The sequence below is a fragment of the Dermochelys coriacea genome, chromosome 17 (genome assembly GCF_009764565.3).
Source record: "Dermochelys coriacea isolate rDerCor1 chromosome 17, rDerCor1.pri.v4, whole genome shotgun sequence".
Lineage (NCBI taxonomy): Eukaryota > Metazoa > Chordata > Testudines > Dermochelyidae > Dermochelys > Dermochelys coriacea.
This window is the reverse complement of record NC_050084.1, coordinates 17,675,385-17,694,663: the sequence shown is the minus strand read 5'-3', so window position 1 is coordinate 17,694,663 and position 19,279 is coordinate 17,675,385. Positions and strand designations below refer to the sequence as shown.

Sequence of the window (19,279 nt, the reverse complement as noted above, 5' to 3'; positions counted from 1 at the left end):
AACAATTCTATAGTAATCCTCATGCTTCAGGGCACATTCTGGGGTCAGGAAGCTTTCCTGGTACTCAGATATTAACAGGGCCAGATTCTTGCATCAGTCGCATAATGGAGCATCTGGGGATTCTCTCTGTTTGGGAATCCTTGGGTGGTGTAAACCTGGTGTAGCCAGATCTATGGTGCCTGGTCCTGACTCTCTTAGGACAGATGCTGCTCTGGGGTTGTACCAGGGAGAAAAAGGGACATAGTCAAGTCTTCACTCTGGTTCTTCTTGCCTGGTGGAAGCACATTGGGACTGTGGGGAGAATTCCAGGTGGAACAAGATAGAGCAGCATCACAGAGATGCTGCTCTATCTTGTTCTGAGAGACAAACTGGCCTGCAGCTGCCCTCCAGGGTCAGGGCTGTGGAGCGGAAAGGTGGTGGAAAGCTCCTGGTGCTCTTGAGAATCTGGCCCATAACAACAACTAACATTCATGCGAGAGTTTCACTGGTATCAATGCACTTTAGAAAGATAATGCTCACCCATAAAGCGGGGAGGAGTCAATAGCAAGCTGGGACGGGGTGAAGGGACTTGCCCAAGGTGGCGCAGGACTATCCTCTCGCCATGTGCTCTATGTAATGAATCTCAGGAGGAAAAGAGCAAAGAGCTACAGCCACAGTGCCCCAGCAGCCCGGGGAAGGCTTCTCAATGTGACATTTATTGCAGGTCAATGAGTGCCAATAAATGGGCCTGGGCCTGTTAGCTTCAGATTGAGACTTGGATCAGGACGTGAGGGAGGGCTGGAAGTAGAGTTTTGGCTCAGACTCCTCTCTAGTGCCAAAGCTGTAGGTACAATGTAGAAATCCCACTGCAGGAGACCCAGCGACTTGCAACTTTTCAATTGGCTTCCAGTATGGCAGCCTTGAAAGTGCGATTCTACCATGACACATGTATGTATGGGAAGGGGGGAGACAACTTCAAGAAGTTCCATAATTATTGCCTCAAAGATTTCTGCATCACAAGTGCTTAGTTGTCAAGAGTTTCCCCAAACAGCCAGCCCTGCAAATTCAGCCTGGCCTGTGAGAGTTAAGCTGGGCTCTTCCTGATGTATGCAACATCCCCAATAACCAAGGAGTTATTCACAACAATTGTGTTGAATGATATAGGAACCAGGATAAACTCCAACTCCCCCCTTCTCTGGCTATTGTAGCTATACCAGGCTAAGGAGAGTAAAACATGCTTTTTAAAATACACTTGTACTGTGAGCAGTTAGGGCTCTGAATACATGCATGGAGCAGATCTGTTGAGACATGGCAATATTTTCACCTAGTCACTTTTCACTTTCTACTGGATTCAGCCTGGCAACACTTCAACATACGGGCTCAATAATTTGAAGGCTTGACAAACAAGAAAAGAGCTGAACAAATTGATTATAACATGATCCTTTCACAAGACTACAAGGAGCCACTTGCTGCATTTAAAATAGACTGCGTGGAAACACAGATGAACTTACATAGTAACCTTTTGAGCATACCATGCAGCTTAGAAATCTAAATCAGATGGTACCACTTTGCTTACTTCTAAGTGACATGAGGTAATCCAGGCTCCTAAGCCCTACAGGATGCGGAAAACCATCAGATGGGAAGCCAAAAGCAAACAAATTGCTGATGATAACCATTTAAGAGTGAAGCCCGATATTGCTACTGAGAAGAACAGACAGACCTTATAAGCTTAGACATCTGTTGGGGGTGGGAAATAAATCATAACCTACTGTACAAAAGATGGCCTTTTAGGGAAGGCTGCACACCCTTGCCAGAGAAATGGGAATAAGGAAAATAGGACATCTAAATTTAACAGCAAACTCTCTTGTAAAATGACAGGTTTCAGAGTAGCAGCCGTGTTAGTCTGTATTCGCAAAAAGAAAAGGAGTACTTGTGGCACCTTAGAGACTAACAAATTTATTAGAGCATAAGCTTTCGTGAGCTACAGCTCACTTCATCGGATGCTGAAGTGAGCTGTAGCTCATGAAAGCTTATGCTCTAATAAATTTGTTAGTCTCTAAGGTGCCACAAGTACTCCTTTTCTCTTGTAAAAGAAGAACTTGTAACCCTCTCCAGGACTTCAATTCAATAGAATGGCTAATCTTTCAGCAATACTAAGGGGAGACCATATTCATCTCCGATTTTAAAATTTCTTCAGGCAGCTGTTGGATTGGCTGCCCTGAGCTACTAAATCCTCTAGTCAGAGGGTCCAACAGTGACTTGTGATTTTTATTTTTGGGTGCCAAACTTGAGACAACTTAACGGGGCCTGATTTTCAAAAAGGGTTGAGCACCTGCTTTCTCGGAATTGGGCTTCATTAAGGCCAGGGAGATGGAAACCCAAAAAAGCTTATGAAAGCTTAGACCTAAACTCTTCCCCTCATCCCAGGATGCATCTTCAGCCTTGCTATAGACCTTGTGCTCATACAGGCCCTAGAGAGGCTTTACCCACCCTCTTGTGCATCACATGTACCTTTGCTCCCTAGTCAAGTCCCAAATAAACCTAGTCCAGACTAGCTTGAGAGAGAGTCCTAACCCCACCCCATCCTCACTCAACCCGATGCAGCTATTAAAGCAGGTACCCTACTGTCTTTATTACCAGTAACCAACTAACCTTGAAAGTATATTGCTAAGCTACCTGGCACCAAAACAGCAGAGCAAGTACAGCTGGATAACGCACTGTGGTGTTTATATTGGGCAGGGAGAATAAACTCTGCCCCTAGATCTTTAGCACAGATGTTTGTGGTAGTTTGTATCCCTTCCTAAACTGCAACATTTAAAACACTTCTCTAATTAAAGCTTTGGTTCCCTGTTCATAAAACACATGAGCTTATGATAGAGATCATCTCATCTACCATATGCTGGTGGTATAAAAATGCGTAGTTTAAATTGTCATGTTTGCCAGTACTGTGCTAAGCTGCTGCTGCCTTGCAGGTAAAATAATTAATGGACCCCATAGGCCAGATCCTCAGCTGCCATAAACCATCATAGCTCCATTGCAGCTCATAACTGGGAGAAGGTGCCTTAGCTGAAGTCACTGGGGCTCTGCTGATCTACACCAGCCAGAGCTCTGATTCCGTGTGGCAACTTTAATCCTAAATGTAGGCTTTTCTTAATATATATTAACTTTATAAACTTTCATAAAAACATTTTTGTTCATATCAAATATCTAAACTAACATTTCAGTACAAATAGCATTTTAAAAACTAATCTATGCAGCATATGCAGCTGAAATAGTGTGCAAGGCCTGGTCTATACTCAGTTTTCATCCAGGGATCCCATGTTGGACGGGGGGGGGGTAATTTTTTTTAGACCTATTGAGTTATGCAGGTATAAGTCCTAGTGTGGATGCAATTATTCTGCTGCAAAGGTGCCTTATACCAGTATAGTTTATTCCCCTTCCCGAATGGAAATAAGCTACACCATTATCAGCACCTTTATAACTATGTCAATACTAAGGGGAGGTTTACACTTTAAATATACAGATATAAAATGGTAGAATTTTCCAGTGTAGCCTAACCCTAAAAATCAAAGTTAAACCAACTACAAGCAAAAGAGGCATGAAGTGAAAACAGCAGCAATAGTGAACAGCCTATTAGCATGTAAAGATTGAATACACTCAGGTGGTATTAGCAACACAGGATAGGGAATGAGTCCTTTTGAAACACTATCTTTAACTGGCCTGGAGTGCCAGTACAAAATGCTCCTGCAGCGTGCAGTTCCATCGATCATCTTTGCCCTATCTCTGCCTGGGGCTAGCCTTCAGTAGTGACTCTTTATAGCGTGTGAACTGGAGGTTTCAAACCTGAAGTCAGTGGGCCTACTTGCATGCTTAAGAGCTTTTCTAGATCAGAGCCAGAGGGCTCGGCCCATAGGAGGATCAAACCCCATGCTGCTGAACATTACTTGTCATTGTCTACCAGTCAGTTGTGCTCAACATCACCACAACTTCTCGCACTCCTATTTAGTCACACTAAGATTTCAAAAGAACAGAAGAGTCCTGTGAACTTTCACACTGCAGAGTGATGGTCTGGGAGATCAGAGAGGATATCAGAAATGCTGCACTACCACCACACTTAGAAAACCAAACCAAACCCAAAAACCCTTAAACACACACAGCTTAATATTGCTATATACTATTGTTGGCTTCTTCTAATGGCAACCTACAGATTTTTTTAAAGTAAACAATACTGATAACCAGAAGCCCTAAGTATATTTAGATTTTAAAGACAGAAGAGATTGAAACCTCTCATGCAGGGGTTGGCTCCCTCTTATGGAAAAGTAGCTTATGGTTAGTGCAAAATAAGATGCGTTTGCATTTAAACTTGTATTTGTTTGACCACAAATAATGGCAGGACCCTGCAAACACTGCAGGATAGGTGCTTGTCAGGCCATAAAAGTTATTACCATCTATTAATGACTCATGATAATAAGTACTGAAAGCCTGATCCTATTTACACTGAAGTCAGTGGCAAAACCCACATTCCGTTCAATGGTGCAGAACTAGGAATGTAATCAGTGTTTGATGGATTGAGCCAATATTACTGAAAAGCTTGAGATTAGACAAAGACAGGAGAGGAACTCTGAAATCATCACAAGAGGGAGGAGCAGGATATGGCTGGAAGCTTCCCCCTGTGTACTAGCAGATGCTGCACTTACGATGTGTGATATCAGGGTTGATTGTTTGTTTTTGAAAGATTAGTCACCAATTGTTCTGGAGGAATGAAAGGGCCAAGCAGCAGTTTAAACCAATCGAAGGGCACATCTTCACTGCTGAGTTAACGCACCTGATGGGCATCACACAAGCAACTGTCAGGGTTATCACTGAAAGGATGACAATACCCTTCGGGTCTGACTACATTGCAGTGAAAGTCCAGGGCTCAGATCCAGGGTCCCAGGCTCCCATGGGGGTGCAGGGTCCAGTCTGAGTCAAGCCGGGACCCAGAGTTCAAGCCCTATTACTTTGCCATGTCACTGGATTCATGTTCTGGGAGTCCGTCAAAAGTATCCCAAAATCCAACAGGCCGACTTTCTTTGTTCTCTGGATAGTCAAGTTTGGTGGATACTCAGGTTTTCCCAAACAGCACCATGAACAAAGGGCTAGAGCAGCCACATTTTGGGAGGTCACTGGGAAGTCTGGGACCTGGATGGTTGAACTCAGGTCCACATAAGGCAACGCAGATGCTGGAGCCGCAGTGGGGGCCCCAGGTTCAACAGTTCCTAACCTGGGGTTACAAATGAGTTTAGCCACTCAAGCTCCAGGTTAACAAACCCAGGGTCTGCTAATTCAAGTTCTCCTCATCTTGGCCTTACATTGTAGCTGTGACAAAGCTCTGTCCTTGCCTCCGTGGGTCCCGTGTTTCCTGGCGGATTTCACTAGCGTCAGAGGCTCACTGTGGCCCTCCACGTAACCCTTTTTCTCTAGAGACAAGGGTCACAGTCTACTGAGCCATTTTCATCATAAGCCAGCAAGGGAGGTGAGGAGAAGTTATCCTTCCTTGCACAGTCTCTGTTATCTCCCAGTCTCAGTGATTAATTGGGGGCAAGGGTGGGGGGGAGCCTGGGCCCACCCTCTATTCCGGGCTCCAGCCCAGGGACCCTAATAGTATCAGCTATGGTAGCTGACCTTTTAGAAACATGACATGTACAATTCCCTGGGCTACTTCCCACACAGCAGCCCTCACTTCCTCAAGCTCCACTTCACCCTTACCTCAGGGCCTCCTTCCTTGTGCCCGATATGGTGTATACTACTCAGCCTCTCCAACCGCGCAACTTCCTCCCACAGCTCCTGACATGCACTCCCACCTGACTAACTGGGAGGCTTTTAACTAGTTTCAGCCAGCCCCTGATTGGCTTCAGGTGTCCCAATCAACCTAGCCTTCTCCCTGCCTTCTGGAAAGTTCTTAATTGGCCCCAGGTATCTTAATTGACCTGGAGCAGCTGCCATTTCACTTATCCTGGTACCAGGGATTTGTTTAGCCTGGAGCCAATATATCTATCTCCCACTACTTTTCTATAGCCATCTGGCCTTGCCCCGTCACATAGCGTAGACAGACCCATAGAGTATTGCATAGGGAGTAGAGCAGGGGAGGAAGAGTTAATTCCTGATTGCTATTCAACATCTTCCCTGCTGATTCATTAGGTGAATTGAACTGCTCTCTCTCCTTTTCCATCTGTAAAATGTAGACAATGTATTTTTAAAAATAGTAGCTGTCTCTTGTGGCTGTGGAGATGACCTTCAAAATAAACTGAATGGCAGTGGTGCTTAAGTCTGTAGGGTCTATTTATCTTGTCTAGGAAATAGAGCCTAGATAAACCTACTGAAAGGTGGGTGCACAACTGGTTGGAAAACCATATAGTTATCAATAGATCACAATCAAGCTGGAAAAGCATATAGAAGGGAAAGGGGTCCCTCAGGGATCTGGGTCTGTTCAATATCTTCATAAAGGATTTGGATAATTGCACAGAAAGAACACTTACAAAGTTTGTGGATAACAACAAGCTGGGGAGGGATTGCAAATGTTTTGCAGGACGGGATTAGAATTCAAAATGATCTGGATAAACTGGAGAAATGGTCTGAAATAAATAGGATGAAAGTCAATAAGGAGAAATGCAAAGTGCTCCACTTAGGAAGGAATTATCAATTGCACAAGTACGACATGGGAAGTGATTGCCAAGAAAGGAGTAGGCTGTGCGGGTATAGTGGATCACAGACTAAATAAGAGTCAATAATGTAATATTGTTGCCAAAAAAAAGTGAACATTATTCTGGGATATATTAGCAGGAGTGTTGTAAAGCAAGACATAACAAGTAACCTTTCCACTCAACTCAGTGCTGATAAGGCCTCAACAGGAGTATTGTGTCCAGTTCTGAGCACCACACTTTGGGAAAGATGTGACAAACTGGAGAAAATCCAGAAGAGAGCAACAAAAATAATTAGAGGTCTAGAAAACATGACCTATAAGAGAAGTTTGAAAAAAACGGGGTTTGTTTAGTCTGGAGAAGAGAAGACTGAGGGGGGACCTAAGTCTTCTAGTACGTAAAAGGTTGTTATAAAAAGGAGGGTGATAAATTGTTCTCCTTAACCACTGAAGAGAGGACAAGAAATAATGGGCTTAAATTGCAGAAAGGGAAATCTTAAGTTAATTATTAGGAAAAGTTTCCTACTGTCAGGGTAGTTAAGCACTGGAACAAATTGCCTAGGGAGATCGTGGAATCTTTTTGACTGAAGGTTTTTAAGAACAGGTTAAACAAACACCTGTCAGGGACTGTCTAGATAATGCAGCAGAACTGGACTAGATGACATCTCAAGGTCCTTGCCAGTCCTACCTTTCTGAGAGTCAAGCTGGGATTTTCAATAGAACCAAAGTGAGTCTGTCACCCAACTCCCTTTAAGGTTCTGTCTCCCTTTGGTTCTGTGGAAAATCCCAGGCTCAGATTGTAAGCCCTTTGAGTAAGGAACATCTCACTGTGTGTGTACAGCACCTAACACAACAGGACCATGATCCCAGTTGGGGCTTGGGTCAGGAATATGCAATGGTGAGACAATAGGGGAAAAATATTTGCAGATAAGTCTATGTAATGTCCTAGGCAAAACAGCATGTTCAGTTTTATTTCCAATTTTAACTTGTCCTTTACCTCCCTTAGCTTCTTCCCTGTGGTCTCAGCTTTATTCTGTGTATGTGCTTTCTTGGCCTAGAGTGTGCACTCTGACAAATAGTTCTGATGGCATTAACTAAACTATGTGGGGAAGAGGGGAAATAAATGGCATTGCATTCCTTAGCTGCCATGACAACACATCCAACCTTACAAATAACTTGGCAACAATTTATCCAACTCAAAAATAAACACGTAGGAATCCTGAAAATTTCACCCTACGGGAGTCAGATGTCCAATTCCCATTAAAACTAATAGGAAATCAATTTGGGCAGCTATGAAAAGAATCTCAGTCTTAGCATCCAGCAGCGAGGGCCAGCTGTAAATACACCCCAATGCTTCTTTCCCCCAAAGCGATGTCTTATGAATTGTGCAGAGAGAGGAAATTTACCAAAGATACAAACAGCATAAACCTTCATTGGAAAATTCACTGGAGGCAGGATAAAGCACTAGGAGGATGTACGTATCACCAACACAACCAACTACCCAGGCAGCCTTAGGGCATTGTCCAAAGTAACACTTCTCTTGTAAAGCAGCAGGGAACCAATCAGGCATATACAGCCCCAAGCTAAAACTTTACTTCATAAGGGCACTACATTTTTATTCAGGTCAGCCATTAGATAGGTGAGGAGAGTTAGGGGTGGGGCAGGGCAGCGCAGGTGGCTTCACTTTGCTCAAACATCAGGTAGAGGCAGGATTTGAGATTTTGGTCTAAATTTAGGAAGATCATGAAGAGGATACCCAGGCAGCTCCCCCTTCCTTCTTAGCCCTACCCCCTTCACTTTGCTATCCCCTTTTCTCCCCCAGCATATCCCCCCCTTGCACCCCGATTAATCCCAGGCAGAAACATCTGCAGCTTTGGCTGAGATGGTACCAATCATTTATTTTTTTTATGTGTATGTATGTGGGGGGGATAGCTCGGGGGGGGGGGGGATAGCTCAGTGGTTTGAGCATTGGCCTGCTAAACCCCATGTTGTGAGTTCAATCCTTGAGGGGGCCATTTAGGGTTCTGGGGCAAAAAACAATGGGGGACTGGTCCTGCTTTGAGCAGGGGGTTGGACTAGATGATCTCCTGAGGTCCCTTCCAACTCTGATATTCTATGTGATCTCCCAGTGGCTGGCCTAAAGAATGCATTGGTCAGGCCTGCTCAGTGATTCTGGTGCAGTAGAGATGATACAGACTCAGGATTATTCTGCAATGGCTAATGAGGGAATGATGTGTCCTTTTCTGCAGCAATTGCAGGGGAGCTCTTTCAGCACTGGTCTGCACTTGTGCTCCATTTCCAAAATAAAGTCTATATATTTTATTAGTGCATGATTCTTATTAGAAAGGTGCTGGGTGTGTTCCTCTGGCCAGTGCCCAACCATGTTATAAACAGACTTTTATAAAACCTGCCTAGGTTCCATCTCTCAGGGTCCGCACGTTGCTAACAAGCATGGGCTCTCTAGAAAGGGAGGACAACGTGTGCTTGGGCCGGACCCTCAGCTGGTGTGTAGGTCAGTGGAGTCTGATCTCAGTGGACCATTGATTTATACCAGGGATCTCAAACTCAAATCACCCTGAGGGCCACATGAGGACTAGTACATTGGCCTAAGGGTCACATCACTTTTCATACAAGGATACAAAAGTATAGTAAAAAATGAAGAGTAATATAGTGTGCTATTAAAAGTCAACCTATTAACTTTTTTTGAACTGTAATGCGAAGAGGGATTTTAATAAAATATAAACACTCGGTAATGTTTGAAGCTTGGCTGCCGGTGGAGTCGGTGCCTATGGTGGGCCGCAGGAAATAACTCCGTGGGCCGCATATGGCCCACATGTTTGAGACCCCTGACTTATATTAAGCTGTGAATGTAGCTCTTTAAAGTACAGCCCTCAATCATTTTACATTCCTAAATGGCAGTGAAAACTAGTGACATTAAGACTTCTTATTTTCTTTTTAACCCCTCGGTTATATAAAGAGTATGCAGTGAAATCAACGATTCAACAGATTTTTGATCAGCTACCTCCTTTGGGACATGCTGTTAATGTGCTCCACCAAAAATCCTCAATTTAAGAATCTCACCAAATTTTAAGGAACTGTTAACTTTTTAGGCCAACCAGGGTTTATTTCTAAATAGTGAGTCCACATTCCATGATCTTTTATGCCATAGATTAAGGGCTAAATAATGGCTGCAGGGACTATGTGTGGCTCTCACTAGTTTCTTTAGTTGCCTCAAAGTGAATAATGAATAAGCAAGAAAAGGGGGAAGAAAAGCAGAATCCGAGTCATCCAGTAAAATTGCTTTTATTTCTGTAATTTCATAAGTATAAAACAAATCAGCTCAATATTGTGCGAACAGAGTGGATCATACATATGTGACTACAATGACCCTTCTTAAGTCTTCATGATACACCTGGCTATTTACATCAGACAAAGTACACCATTTAGGAATCAGTAATTTAGTGGAAAAATATCTCTCATAATAAAATAGGAAACCTTGTTTGTTTCAATTCTACTCCCAAACAACTCTTTTTAAAAAGATGTAACAATTTATCTTTCACTACTAAGTGCAAACTCAACAAGGTTTCTAGATTTGGCTGCTCAGGCATTGTAGCAAAATTGCTACATTCAGAGATTCAAGCCATGACACTAATGACACCTGTAAACAAGTCAGTGTTTTCTCTCTTCCATGGTCTTGAGTACACTGACAAAACACAGCACAGACTCCACATAGCATGGGCATGAGTCTGCTATACAGATATCCCTAAGGTAGGGTACACCTACCTATTTAGGCTCTTGTAGATACAGAGCACAGAGATCTATTCTAGACTCATTTCGTTTTCCATTCTTACATTACCAAAAGCTGAATGGCACCAAAAGGAGAGGATGCAAGGTACACTTGTATCTCCTCCATATCTGTCTTTTCACTAATTTTATTCCTGCATACCCTAAACCCAGGATCATCCCAATCTATGCCCAACAGAAACCACCGTTACCAACCTAGGGTCTAGAGGTCTTTAATTGGCAGCATAAAACCACCTCCACTGCTCTTCTCTTGCTAAGCTGAATGAACAGGCTGACATGCAGTTCAAAGATAGCACTGGAGGGTTGGTAGATAATCAAAAACTGGTGGGAGAAAGTGGCAGTGAAAATCTGAGTATTAAAAATACTTTGGAAATCAGTGGTTCGGGGATTGATGAGACAGGTAGATTGATGGTAGGAGGGGATAAGAGAAGATAAAACCTTTGAAAACATCTAGATTGTTACAAAAATACATGTCACAGCATAGAGAAAACACAGGTTGCATGTATGCAACTCTTTAGAGAAACATTATGGGGGTCTGAAGTGTTTTTCATCCATGCCAGGAACATGTTCAACCTAGAAAATGTCCTAATGAAAAAGAAAATAAAGCAGGGGTTGGAGAAAAAAAAAGGGAGGAGACTCCTAAGGATGATGGATAAATTGCCAAATGATTGCGGGAGGGCCCATAGAGATATTAAATCCCAGTGCAGACCCTTTGTATGCATGATATGGCCTTTCAATCAATGCTCCATTTTTGGCTTCTTTTCTTTAATCAGGACCATGGCCAGCGCCCAAAGCAACCCTCTTGGAGAGTACGCCTTAAAAGGTTTTCTCCATTGGATATTTGTTTGGTGTGTCTTACCTGGTCTGTGCCTACAGTGGTTCAGAATGTGAAGTATTAATAGTGAGATGGGATGATCCTGTGATTTTCTGCAGCAATACTAAGCTCTTCCACCCATTAATTTTTCAGTCAGGAATCTCATGCAATTATTCTTCTATTTAAGAAGGTGGCTATTCCATGATACAAAAAACAAATCTAGGCCTTAATCTTGCAGACGTGTGTCTGTTAAAGTTTAATGGGACTGACTCATCAGTCTGACCCAAAGCTGATTGAAATCAATGAAACAACACCCATTGACTACAATGGTTGTTAGATCAAGCTCTGTATGCATAAAGCTACACCCGAGTGTTGGCAGGACCAGGGCTTTAAATTCTAAGCAGCATAGTAAATGTGAAGTGTATAACAGGAACTGAAACTTGCCATCTCAGGATCCTTCTGTTGATCTGGCTTTTCATACCCCACCCATCTACTGTACTGTGCACCTACATAGGATGGGGCTTCCCAAAAGCTCCATTTACAAACCCTTTTCCTCAGCCCCACATTTGTTGTTTGAATTAAGGGTCCCTTTAAAGTTACCCACCAAGTCTTCCCATAAAGGCCAAACCTCCAATTTCTCACTATTCTGACACCTTATGGTACCACCCTGGTCTTGGATTGGCCAAGTGTTAGAAACATGTAAATAGGACAGTGTCATCATGACAGTGCCAGATTCTCTTGAAAGGCACCATGCCAATCAATGTATAGAATCAGAATCAAGAACTTTGGAACAGAGGAATGAAGGAAGAAAACAAATTTCAGATGTGATACTAGTAATCTCCCACCCCCCCCCCCCCGTCCCCTCACATGCAGCAACAGTCTTTTCACATACATAATGCACCCTTCCCAGATGATGGATGTTCCATGGGAGAGTTCTTGTTAGGAGAGAGTTTATCCAGTCATCGGCCACAAGGATATTCAAGTCCTCAAACAGCATAATGTGGACTTCATAGCCATTGCCCAATGCTCACACTTGGCACTCTGCTAAGGGAGGAGAGCCTCTACTTTGCCTCCTACCTTTATTTTACAGGTGTGATCCAACATGGTGAATGGCCCCTGAGAAATTAATTTAAAGTGCTCGTGGACAACCACAAAGGCTACTTTTCTGGTGCTCAGGCTGTGATGCATGATGAATGATTTGCTCCTTTTGTTTAGGAGGATCTATTGTAATGGCCCAGGCTGGCTGGAAATATTGTTGGAAAGAGACTAAACTATTATAAAGAATCTGAATACACCAAAAGGCAATGATTGCGATTCCTAGATCCTGGTTTCCAACAGAAGTGAGCCTAGACAGCTTTTCCCCACAGGCCTCCTTTTGCAACATGCAATCAGGAAGAGAGAGTTAAAAAAAAAAGCCACTCCAGTGCACATCTCCATTCTATTGCACACAATCAAATGTTTCAATAAGATGCAATTCAGACGTGATCCTAACCATATTGAAATCAATGGGATTAGGTCTTTAACCACCTTCAAATTCACAGAAGAACACTACAGCACGTTAAAGCAGCCAGCACACTGCTGTGACATACAAATAACAAACAACAACTTCTATGCGATTTATCCTGACCCTTCACCAAAACATAAAGGAAAAATAAATTTGATCTAAGGATATTTTTCTACTTCATTAAAATATTTGAACTATAATGCCCCACAACCCCAAAATGTCTATCGGGAAACCAGTCTTAAAGCAGCCAGTTAAGTGACAAGCAACAAAAGAAAAAATGAGACATGGTTCTTCAATGAGGGATCATACTAGAAAATGGGGACACTTTAAAATAGGTCACCCTTAGCAGAGTGAATACATGTAGGAGGTGACCCTAGTGCAGGTTCCACTGATTTGACCCAGAAGCTTACAGTGAAAAGAATTTTAACAGAAATTAACAAACAGAATTTTAAGACCAAACCTGCTGCTACTGGGAAGAGTAAACCTCTGGCATGGAACATGGCTGTGAGTTGTTGCACTCTATTTGTTGAATTTCATATCCTGTAATGTCACAATTTCAATCCATCATCAGGCACAGTGAACCACCATAGTGCATTTTAGTTGTGTTGATCATAAATTAAAACCAATCCAATAGAAACTCACATTGCCCCTGCCTCTTCCTCACAATGTGCAATCACAATGACTTAACATAATTGTCTCCATCTTCCTGGCTTCAGATGAGGCAAAGAAAAATGACCAAAGGAATTTAATAGAAGACTTAAACGTTACTGACATCATATCTTTGCCTGTCCCACGCTTGCCCAAGACACAGGTTTTGTAAATATTTTAATCCCTCTTTGTTACAGAGTTTAAAATAGTATCAAAAGCTTTAGAAAACACACACATTTGGGTACCAAAAAAGTCACAAGTCACATCTTCAGCTGGTGTAAATCAATGTAATTCCAGTAGAGCAACACAGATTCACAGGAGCTGCAGATCTGGCCAAGACTCCCTATAATCCAATATGGATCTCTGATGGATATGAACATGTACCAACAGGGACAACTTACAGACCAGGTACAGACCAGACAGCTCTGGTTGCACTACACTCCACGGACACCCCCCCCCCACCCCCAAATAGGGTGGGCAGGATGTTGAGGATCAATTTCAACCCTGGAATAAGCAGAAACAGTTCTTCTGAAGTCAATGGAGTTGCTCTGGTTACATGAGGGCTGAATTTGGCCCTTAAATCTTTGATTAAATTCCTACCGGTTATTTCCCAGGCTGTTCAGAAAGCCATGGAGCAATGGAGATCTTTGTAATAAAACAAGCGGGAATTCACCACTGTACAGAAAGATACATGGCCCACACACCACTTAAGTCCCACGTAAACCGTTTTTAGAGAGCTTAAGAGGTATATGGGTCATCTGCTGACCCTCTGCTCAAGGGTAAGTTCCACCCACAATAGAAAATTCTCTCTAAAAAGCAATCAGCCAGCCTGTGTAATCAGCTCAATAAACTGACATACAAAACATGCTGGGAAAAGAAAAATTCTCAAAGAACGCAAATAGTGATTTTTCGGTGAACGATTTTCCAGTAATCACATAGTATCTATAAAGATGTTTGTTTTTTACAAGCTCCATATTAAAATTCCTTGAGTACATTCTATATTAAATACAGTAACAACATTTCATGCAAGGTTTTCTGTACAATTAAATCAGCTCAGTAGTATAACAAGTCTGTACATTCCCATTGGTCTGGGGGCGCGACCCATCTTTTTCAATGCTGGTGATGGAGAGAAAGGAAAGGATGGTGTTTGGCAGGTACTGTACCTACGGTTGCCAGCTTGTCGAAGTTCAGCCAGCTGGCCTGCACGGAAGAAAGACAAAAAGCACTGGGGGTTTTAAGAGACTTAAAAAATAAAATGGAAACTGATCCAGATAGGAATGGAGCAAAATAATAGCAAAGCAAAGCAATAACTGACTCCAGTGCTCCGGCATACACCTGGGTGAAGTTTAGAAGGAATGAAAAGTGTAGGCATCTTTTTCCTTTTCATCATGAACTTTGGATCCTACCACATCTACTGCCCATTCCTGGTCAAATGTTCTATGTGAGTTTCAAAAATAAGTTTAGATAGGTGGTAGAATAAAAGTCTTAAAGGCAATTGTTAAAGTCAATTTTTTGGAGACAACCTTTGCTCTCATGTGATCACCTCTCCCTTTTTCATCATCATATTGGGAGCACAGATTGTCTCCCAAAACTGACATTAACTAATAGACAACTGCCTTTTAAGTCTTTTATTCTACCTTCAATGTAATCATATTTTAAAAACTAGGTAATCTATATTTACCTAGTCAGAAAATTTGACCAGCAATGAGCACTAGATGCAGTGGGATCCAGAGTTCTCCATTTCCAAAGTTTTAAGCTGTTTAAGTGGAGATGCTTAGCACAAAAAGGGAGCTAACAAGGTGTTATACAAAAGAGAAAGGACAAGAGGACTGGGTCATGCTTTGGTGTCAGATGAGCCTGAGGTGCAAGATTTTCACAAGAGGAAAAGAGAATAGAGAATAATATGATATATAGAGGAAGTTTCAACTTCCACCACAAAAATCTTTGCAAGTAAATACATGTCCACAAGAGCTACAACTCTGGTAATTATACCAGGATACAGGTACACTGAAACCACCAAAGCTAGACATGTAGGCAGTGTGGCTACCAGAGCACTAACATTGCCACCTAGGTATTATACTTTAGTGGATATCACTCTACTAAATTGGAAGTCAATTGGAATAAACCTGTTGCATCCCATGCACCTTTCTTTGCTTACCTCCCCAGCCCATACACACAGATAAGCTTTTCCTTGGTACTGAGATGCTGTCTGTTGTGCCACATCACAGTTCTGGAATGCACCTCTGTCATCACTGCTCATGCACAGATACTGTGCACCACTGTGAAAGCATGACCTCCCACCTACCACATTTTTACAAAACAAAAGATGTCTTACTGAGCTCACAAATTGGGGCTATTTTTTTTAAAAGGGTCTCAAACTTTTCAGGAGCAGACCCCCAAGGAGCTGTGTTACAATGACTCAGTTACATATAGTTCCATCCCCAAACTATAATTTAGCTGTCCAGTAATTGCACCATTACGTACAGGGAAAAAAGCTACAAAACAAAAACAAAATCAGTATTTTTCTTCTCGACGATTCACCCGCATTAGTCTGATAGTTGGACACATGCACGTCCTGCTGGCTCCTAGTGATGGTCAAACATGCAAGACTTCAGTCCGAGTTATAGCTTAGGGTTTCTTCATTTAGAAAGTGAGTTTCCTTTATGTCATTCATTTCTTCCCCTCTTCTCCTGCAAAAGAAAGGAAATTGGTTATGGTTAAAAAGCAAGCCAAGCACCAATTCCGTTATCGAGACAGACATTTCACTGAGTCATACAGCTGGGTAGGGCCCTGTATAACCTGATGGTTTATGAAAAGGCCAATCTAGGGTGTGTCTATGCACACCTATCCAATCCAGTGAGTATGGAGTAGCAGAATCTGCTGCTTTTGCTCTTAATGCTTGGCTTCACTTTTGAAATGGCTCTCTCACAATACATCAGGCGGGATACATTAACCCCAGTACAACCAACATGGAACAGTACTACTACATGGGAATTCTACAGTGCTTTTCAACTGAGGATTCCCAAGCACTTGATAAACATTAAATAATTTAGCCTTATAATATCACTGTGAGGTAGGTACTAACTTCATTTTACCAATTGGGAAACTGAGGCACAGAGCTTAAGTGACTTGCCCAAGGTCTCTCAGTAAGTCATGGCCAAGCAGAAAATAGAACACAGGCCTCCTGATCCCCAGTTCTGTGCTTGAGCCACAAGACCAGCCTGTTCCTCCAATTTCTTCAACCTGTCGATGGCAGAGCCAGATGCTTGCTGGGATGCATTAGGTGATTTATGGCTTAAAGGAAAGCTAGAGTATTTAGATAGAGTGCCTTAGAGAGCTACAATTATTTTTAAATGGGAATGGGTATCCAAATCCCCTAGGCAGCTTTGAAAAAAATCTCATCTTAAATATATAGGTCCAGATTCTGCCACATTTTGAGTCCTCGAGCAGTCGTAGTGACTTCTAGAAGCAAGGTACTATAAAACACAAGGGAGGGTGGCAGAATCTAACCTATAGGCAATAAGAATGCGCACTGAAAAAAGTTAATTACAAATACTTGATGGTATTTCAGTTTCTTTATTCACTGAATGTGACTGCTGCATCTCTCTCAGGTGGCTGTTGTTTGAATGCTCCCGAGCCACAAGGACCCCATTTGATGACACAAAGTAGTATGGAATGATAGAGATCCAGCTTCACCCCTGGAAAATCAAGTTACTGTAAGGTAAGTTCCATTTTGAAGAGAGAGAACTTCTATTTTGCAAAATGTTTATTTTCAGTGCTTACTGATGGGAAAGCCATCTCTTTCAGGCCCACTTTAGACTGAATTGTTAAGATGGCAATTTCTCATTAGACTAATTAGTCATATTATATTTAAGACATTTTTAACTTGTTTACTTTTCTTTGCATTAGCTGGATTTTCAAGAACCTATGGGAGGGAGGTGCCCAAATCCCACTGGGATGCAACTGGAGTTGGGCACTTAACTCCTTTGCGCTCCTTTGAAATTTCCAGCCATAATGACTGTAATACCTAAATTACACTGTCATTTGCCATCATTTCTAGTTCCCCTGAAAATTAAGTACGAGTACACCCACTTCCACAGTTTATACCTACAGCACATTTTCACCAGTGTGCAAAGGGAAGTTTTATCCACTGCACAGCCATACACATCAAACTTTCAGGCCAAATGAGCAATGCCTCCTAGAGCGATATGGAAAGTGCACAGTCAGCCGTCTGTGTATTTATATTGCATTCATAACTATCACTTGAGCACACAAGTGATGCTTAGCAGTACAGTTGGGTAAAAAAACCCTGAGTTTTAATGGTCTTGTAAAGTTCAGAGCTGATATGTCAGAGTTTGGTAACAAGAGTCAAGAAATACATTGAAGTTTTAAAAAAATAAAAATAAAAAAAATGATAGTGTAAAATTTTCAAAAGCACCTTCGTTACTTAGGAGTCCAAGTCCTAGGATTTAGGCGCCTAAACTCTTTAGATGCTTTTGAAAAGTTCATCTACAAGCTTTTAATAGAATCAACTTAGATGTGAAGGGTTGTCGTACCCTGCACTAAACCTGGCATTTTCAAAAGAGCCCAAAGAAGTCACGTGCCAAACTCCACTGAATTTTAATGGGACGTGGGCATCTAACTGCATTATGCTGCTTTGAAAATCCCAGCCTAACATCTCTGAACATCAGGGAAGGAATTTCAGCTACAGTCAAAGAACTACAGCAGAAACAGCCAGTTGAGAGACAAGGCCACTTCACCAGTTCCAATTTCATTCCTGCCTCACAATGCAGAAGCCTTTGATGTAGTCATTGCTTTGAACGCTTGTAAATTTTGGCCGAAGGATGTGTACTGGGCTCACACAAGATCATGGAAACCTGCCTTTTCGGTGTGTTTTATTACCACTCTCCTAGCGGCAGAAGACACTGCAGGAATTCAGATGTTTGGACACAGCACCCTCTCCCCCGCAAACCATATATCAGCAAAAAAACAAAAAAACAAAAACAATATATAATATATATATATAATATAATCTGTGCCTCTGGAAATAAATGCCAAATACATACTCTGGGACCCTTGCTGGCAACATTAGCCGAGACCGAGATGGAAAAGGGATGGAAACTGTAATAACCTCTTGTGCCTTGAGCTGCTCCCTCTGAAACAGCTGAGGCACATTGTTGAGGAAGTTTGTGCTGCCCCTGTTCTGTGGATAAATACAGGACTTCAGTTTCTAAGGCTCTCAGTCTACTGTAGCCCCTTTCATGAGCACAGACTCCCTGAAATGGAACCACCCCAGACCTGTGTATCTGATTATATGAAGGAGGGGTAGTCAGTAGGCAGACTGCGGGCCAAATCTGGACCACCAGATGCTACTGAATGGACCCCAATATCTTTTTATTTACTTACTATTTTCGTTGTTATTATTTTCCTCTGGAGTCTGGACATTGACCAAGAAATTCAGACTTGATAAAAATATAATTGACTACCCATGAAAAGTTCTTTTCTTCTTGCATTCCCCAAAGCACATCAAGAGAGCCTTCAAAAATGCCAGTAGGGCATTAAGGTCTCATCTGGGGAAGTTGACATATTGCAAAGGTAGCAGCAATACTCTCCTTGGCAACACCTCTGAGCTCAAACAACCTCACTTATATCTGGAAACATTCTTTTCCTTTTCAGATGACAGTTTGGCTATGGTAACAAAAGAAATTAACGTACAAGGACACTCGATAGACTTGGAAACATAACACCATCTTCCCTGCTGTTGTCAGACTCCATTAGAGACAATAACTGTTTAGTCCACATTATTAATGCATAGCTATGGAGATTCACTTGTGCTTTTGAATCCCTTTTA

At 42.2% G+C, this 19,279-nt stretch overlaps 1 protein-coding gene and 1 long non-coding RNA gene across 5 annotated transcripts in view; one reads left to right on the top strand and one right to left on the bottom strand.

The window, feature by feature from the left end:
• Positions 1-18,330, top strand: part of LOC122456959 — a 74,057-nt gene extending 55,727 nt beyond the window's left edge. The window contains exon 3 of the long non-coding RNA XR_006276171.1: positions 17,040-18,330. This is a non-coding gene — a long non-coding RNA (uncharacterized LOC122456959). The remainder of the gene's footprint in view (positions 1-17,039) is intronic.
• Positions 9,946-19,279, bottom strand: part of ATP2A3 (ATPase sarcoplasmic/endoplasmic reticulum Ca2+ transporting 3) — a 155,591-nt gene continuing 146,257 nt past the window's right edge. For all 4 annotated transcript variants that reach the window (XM_043499309.1, XM_038375536.2, XM_038375537.2 and 1 more), the window contains one exon: positions 9,946-16,118. In XM_043499309.1, coding sequence (XP_043355244.1) covers positions 16,040-16,118 — 79 coding nt within the window. In that variant the 3' untranslated portion in view covers positions 9,946-16,039. The remainder of the gene's footprint in view (positions 16,119-19,279) is intronic.